A 6000-nucleotide genomic window follows, 5' to 3' on the forward strand; every position below is an offset into this window, starting at 1 on the left:
CGACCGCTCTGATCTCGGGGTCACGGCAGTTATGCGATCCCTTCTCCTTATCGCGCAGATTCAGCCCCTGTAACCTACAGATTGAGAGATAACAGCCCCATGCTTTCGCCCTCCGTTGCAAAGGCGGCTGCTATTGCATCAGGAATTTCCTCTTTTGCAGCTCCTTCTACTCCCCCCAACACCCATCCCCGGCTGTGGCAAGTCTGGGGCTCACCTCCCCCCCGCGGTCTCCCCGGCCCGCGGGGTGCGGGATGCCCCGCACCGCCCGCAGCCGCAGCGCTGCTCCCCGCCCTCGGCGCCGTCCCCGCCACCGCGCCCGCGTTACTCTGCGCGGCAGCAGGATCCAGCCTCGCCAAATCCCTGCCGCGTTCCCGCGGCCCCCCGTCTCCTCCTCCTCGGCTGGTGGGGGCCCGGAGCTGCTCGCACCTGCTCCTCGGGGCCCGACACCCCCACCCCCCCGCACCGAGGGAGCAGCCCAGCCCGGCCGCCTGGCACCTCTCCCCACTACCCCAAAGAAAAGCCGCTGCCGCCACCTCCTCCTCCTCCTCGCCGTCTTCCCGCCCTCCCTTCACCTCCCCCGTTCGCCATGTGGCAACTGCCTTACAGCCCTACACAAAAAGTGCACGTGCCCCCTCGGATATGTGACAGCAGCTGACGGCCGAGCGGCCTCCATCGCCCCGGAACGGGCCGGGCGCCCGGGCAGCTCCGCGCCCCATCCCACCTCACACGACACCCCGGTGTCTGTGCCCCCATCAGCACCGCTCCCCGCCCACTCCCGTGCACCCTTCGGGCGGCTTTTTCCCAGGGTTGCCCGCTTTAAAGATACATCCAAGGATAAACTTCAGCTAGGGGTTCAGCCAGAAAGCACTTTCTGGCCCCTTCCCACCCCCGCCGGCCCTCCGCTCCCGCGCTGCGCTGCCCGCGGCCACCCCTACCCCCGGCACGCCTCGGCCCGGGGGACAGGGAAGGGGACAATGACAGGGCGACACTTGCAGGGCGCAGCGGGAGGGGGGCACAAACACGCCTTCCCCTTCCCCCCTCCGTCCCTCCGTCCCACCGAGAAGCAGTGCCGCTGGCTGCGGAGAAGGCCGGCGGGGCAGCGCGGAGGGGCAGCGGGACGCGGCGCAGCGCTCGCCCGGACCGCACCGCGCGGGGGTGGGACGGGGGCGGCGGCGGCGGGGGGGCGGCGGGGCGCGCGTGTGCCTTGCGGCGCTTACCTGGCGTTGGTGCAGTCGTTGTAGAGGGTCTCGAAATCCTTCCTGGAGATGAGTTTGCAGCGGTTGACCCCGGGCTGGATGGCCCCCAGCCCCCTCAGGATGCGGACCTGCTCCACGTTGCAGACCACGGGCGTGATCTCGAGCCGCTTCAGCTTGGTGTAGACCGTGTGCAAGCCCCCCACCAAGTGCTTCAGGAAGAGGTCGAAAGCCTGGGGCAGGCAGATGAGCTCGCAGCCCTCCACGGTGAAGGAGGCCACTTTGGCCCCCCTCAGATCCACCATCTTGCACTCGTTATTCTGGGGGGTGTTCTCCACCGGGGACGGGGTCGAGTACACGGGCTTGCCGGGCAGGCTGCCGGCCGCGCTGGCCGCGCTGGCATTGGGAGTGGAGGTGCCGCCGCTGCTGCCGCCGCTGCTGCCGCCGCCGCCGGTGCCCAGGCTGGGGCTGCCGCCGCCGCTGCCGCCGCCGCTGCCGTTACCGCCGCCGCCGCTGGTGGTGGAGGTGACTGTGGCCGCCGCTGCCGCCGCCGCCGCTGCGATGGGCTCCGGCCGGAATAGGTTTGTCCCCGAAGCGGCCGCCGGGGGAGCGATGGACGGAGACGGAGAGGAGGTGGCCGACGACGAGGTGGCCGACGACGAGGTGGTGGTGGTGGTGGTGCAGGCGGCAGAAGTTGAGACCGGAGGCTGAGGGGGGACCAGCTGGGTCGGAGGGATCAAAGCAGCCGGTACGGCCATGGTCACATATACGGCGGAGGGGGCAGGGGGAGGGGGGAAAGTTCCCACACACACACGCAGGAGAGAGAGGAAAAATTTAAAAAATTATTTAAAAAAAAAAAAAAAAAAAAAAAAAAGGAAAGGAGAGAAGGGAGGAGGGGGGAGAAGAAGGGGGGGATAACCCCAGATCAGGTGCTGCGGCGAGCGAGAGAGCAGGGGGCAGAGTGAGAGAGAGAACGCACAAAGTGTCCCGCAAGTGGGGACGGAGGAGGAGGAGGAGGAGGAGAAGTCCGCTCCGGGCGGCGGGGCTGGGGCCGAGGGGAGGGGGAGGGCAGTTTCTTTTTGTGGTCCTTGCTCTAGCACCACGTTAAAGACGAAGGTGAAAAGGAGGAGGTTTGAAGGACTTCGGTTCTCTCTGGCAAGTACATTGATCAAAGATTGAGAGGGGAATGACAGAGAGAAAATGAGCGGGGAAGTGCTGGCTGCTGCCGCCGCCGCCGCCGCTCGCTCGCTGGACGAGTTGTTGTTGTCACACGGTGCGGAGGGGAGGAGCTCCGGCAACTTGAAATACCCTTTGAAGCAGCAAAAGGCTCACTCACTAGTATTAACCCAAATTATCCAACCAGGAACCCGGAGCAGGAAAACAGCGAGAGAGGGAGAGAAGTCCCTCTCCCCCCTCCTTCAGGAACCGTTAGATTACATGTTTCATATTTCACCCCACCCGAGATGAGATGTAATTTTCCCAGCCCTTTTCAACAGTCGCTTGTCAACACAGTTTGCGGAGAAACACGAGCGTCTCCAGCGCTCCCCCAAAGCGGGGCGGGAGCGGGGGAGCCGGGGCGCGGGGCGGGCGCTGAGCACCTCGCACCTTGCCGGGGCAGACAAAAGCAGAAACCTCCGGACGGGGCTGCTGCTTTTGCTGCTGCTGTTGCTCTCCCGGGACCACAGACGCTCCTCCCGGCGGGGTGGGAGTCGCTGCCGAGCGTCCCCTTTGTTGCGGGGCGCGCCCGGGCAGCCGCACGCGGCAGCATCCGCGGAGCGCTCTCCTGAGGCGGCCGCGGATCGGAGGGGACGAGGCACTCAGTGCGCGTCGGGCCGCCGAGACGCCGCGCCGGGCGGGCTGCGGCGGCACAGAAGTAACTTGGGAGCGGGGCTGAGCGGGCGGCCCGCTCCGCTCCCGCCGCGCAACAGGTGTCGGCGGCGCGCAGCGGGCGCGCACCCCGGGCCGGCCCCTCCGCGCCACACGGCGCAAAGTCAGCCGGCGCGCTCGCCCGCGCATGCGCGGTGGGGCGCGGCCGGCGCGGTACCTGCCGGCCCCGGGCGGGATGCGGCGGGAGCGCGGCCGGGACAGCCCGGCCGGGACAGCCCGGGCTCCGCTCCGCCTGCTGCGGGCACGCCGCGCCTCGGGAGGGGTAAAGGAACGGCCACCGGTACAGGTGCGGGGGGTCTGCAAAACCAGGGCTCGGTGCGCGCCTAGTGCTTCCTGGTTTAAAAATGCACCCTGTGTGTACTTAATTGCCGTGCATGTATGTGCCCATAGCCTTTTTTTCCCCCTGTGATACTATTACATGAGACGTGACTCACGGGATGACACATCTGTAGAGTGGATAATCTCAACTGTAGTAATTTGGTGCAGGGGAATTTCCACAGTATCAGACATAAATTATATTCTCATATGATCTGCTCTCTTATTGTACCTTAATTTAAGGGAATTTGTGTTCTAGTGCCACTTAAGACACCTTTTGCTAGTGAAATTTAAGCTATCCTGCGCTAAAATCTTTAAAATTGCTAATAAAACCATGAAAACACAGAGTTATGTTTTACTTTAAAGTCTTCTGTACCCATAATTGCGCAGAGCACTTACTTGAGCAATTTTGAGGTGGGGTTTTTTGAGAATGTTTTTCTGGAGGAACTTATACATACAACTTGACTTCCAGTGATGGGATCCCAGTAGTGGGATCTAGTGTTGCATAAAACTTGTAATTTCCAAAAGTAAATACAGTGCCTCTTTCTTTTTTTTCACTTATAGAAAGCCAACTCTGTCCATATTTTCTTTCCCTCACTTGTTCTTTTTGTATGTCATCTTCTCTTATACCTTGTGAAGACAGAACAGCTCCATAAGAAGATCAGGATAGAGCCAGACACGCGTGATATTGCCCCTTGGAGATTTGGGTGAACTCTGAATTAGGAAAACTACCACTTCATTTGTTCTCTACTTTTCCTACAACATGATACACACCAGCTCTTCTGTTTTTCTATTTGCTGTGTGTTCCTACAGATACATAATTCTCATGGTCCAAAAGAAATGTAGTTTGAAATGGTTTACTACCAGGGGTTTGGGTTAACCTTGATGATATCAATGCAACACTTGGATTAGAAACCTAGAAAGAAAGATTTTTGAAAAGGTTTGAGATTCTTCAAAGCTTCTGGCACGGTAAGTGTTTCTAATTATTATGGGGAGTGTCTCAATTTAATTTAACTCACACCTATACTGACACATCACATAAACCAACAAATCCTGAGGTCATTCTTTGCAAACTTCTCTAGATTGCATGTCTCTTACTTGCTGACCCTTTAATGTAATGATATTGTTTGGTGTTTTCTTTTTCTCTCTCTGAGTTGATATCAGCAAAACTCAAATTACTGTAACTGATATTTGAAAATTCTCCCTGTGTCAAGTGAAGACTTATGGTGCTGAAATCAATAAGACTGTTTAAAATTCAAAGACCTGCAAATCGTTCTGTTTGTCCTTTGATAGGGCCTGGGCTGATTAAAATGCGACCAAGAAAGCTTAATTGCTGCACTAATTAAGAAGTCTTTAATTTCTTTCCTGGAATATTGTTTGAAGCAGGGCTTCTGTTCTGCTCATGTAGCTGTTCAGGGCAGGTATTCTCTCTCTTTCTCTCTTCTTTTTTCTTTTTACCATTTCAGTGTATTAAAATGTATGTTAAAACAGTAAGATGTATTGACAGTGATTGTAATTTATTGCTCTAAAAAAAGACTGATATGGAGTTCACAATTTTATTAAATTACAATTTTGAGGGCAGCTGTAAAGGGTAAAATGCAATTACGAAATGCATTGTAGCTGTTGCATTTTAAGGAATTTGAATACTTGACTGACAGGAGATGGGATAGTACACCAGCTCCCTCCCCCATCTTCAGTTATTATTTATAATTAAATATTTAAATTCATTCAGTAAAACACCCCAGAAAAGTATTTATCTTCTGAATGTGTGTGAAGGAATGGACGGGGGGAGGGGATGCAACAGAAGATAGGCACCTGGTAAGGATGAATAGTGTATTATCATGCTAAGTTCATCCACAAATTTTTTTTCCTGCATTTCTTTGAAATTTATTTTCCTGAGATATACCTTTCTGTCTTGTATCTTGTCTTACCCTTGTTTAGTGACCTATTTTGTTCACTGTTTCTGAAGAGAAGAAATTAGATGATTTCACAAAGCTTTCTGTGTGATCAATAGAGTAATGTTTTAGGTTTAATCATGCTGCATTATAATTCTGGCAAACAACTACCGAGCAGAGATTCTAAGAAAGGAGCAAGTACTGGCAAAGAGAAGGTAAGTTCTGCTTTGCTTTAATCTCAGGTCTCGAGCAGCAATCCCTCTTTGAAGAGCTATCTGCTATTTAGAGGGAAGACTGAGAAAGAGGGAGGGACCTCATACAGAATCCCCCCTGCATCGCTCAGGAAAATAGACTCATAGAAATGTAAGTGTGTGAAAAGGGATCCCTTTTTGCTTCTCTTCCACCAAGACATTTACTAAACATTGACAAACACCATGAATACAATTGAGACTGATGTGAAGTGTTGTATCAGTAGTAAGGAACTGGATACTGCAGCACTGTTTTTCTAATTGTTGTGTTATAGTCAAAGTAGCACAAAACCTTGTCCAATACAAATACAAACTGGATTCCTTTCAGTGACAGGACAAGTAGATAACATGCTTAATAGATACAAAGGGAGATTTGCCATTCCAAGCACGATGTCATGCTAATTATGTTTACTCTAATTGAAAGCAAGGTTTTGGGGAACCTGAAATTACTCATAGGATATT

The 6000-nt window shown here is 54.4% G+C and overlaps 1 protein-coding gene across 4 annotated transcripts in view; it reads right to left on the reverse strand.

The window, feature by feature from the left end:
• DACH1 (dachshund family transcription factor 1) overlaps positions 1–2036 on the reverse strand; it is a 349840-nt gene extending 347804 nt beyond the window's left edge. For all 4 annotated transcript variants that reach the window (XM_056489604.1, XM_056489586.1, XM_056489614.1 and 1 more), the window contains exon 1: positions 1218–2036. In XM_056489604.1, coding sequence (XP_056345579.1) covers positions 1218–1951 — 734 coding nt within the window. In that variant the 5' untranslated portion in view covers positions 1952–2036. The remainder of the gene's footprint in view (positions 1–1217) is intronic.
• Between the last annotated feature and the right edge of the window lie 3964 nt (positions 2037–6000).

The sequence above is a fragment of the Oenanthe melanoleuca genome, chromosome 1 (assembly GCF_029582105.1).
Source record: "Oenanthe melanoleuca isolate GR-GAL-2019-014 chromosome 1, OMel1.0, whole genome shotgun sequence".
NCBI lineage: Eukaryota > Metazoa > Chordata > Aves > Passeriformes > Muscicapidae > Oenanthe > Oenanthe melanoleuca.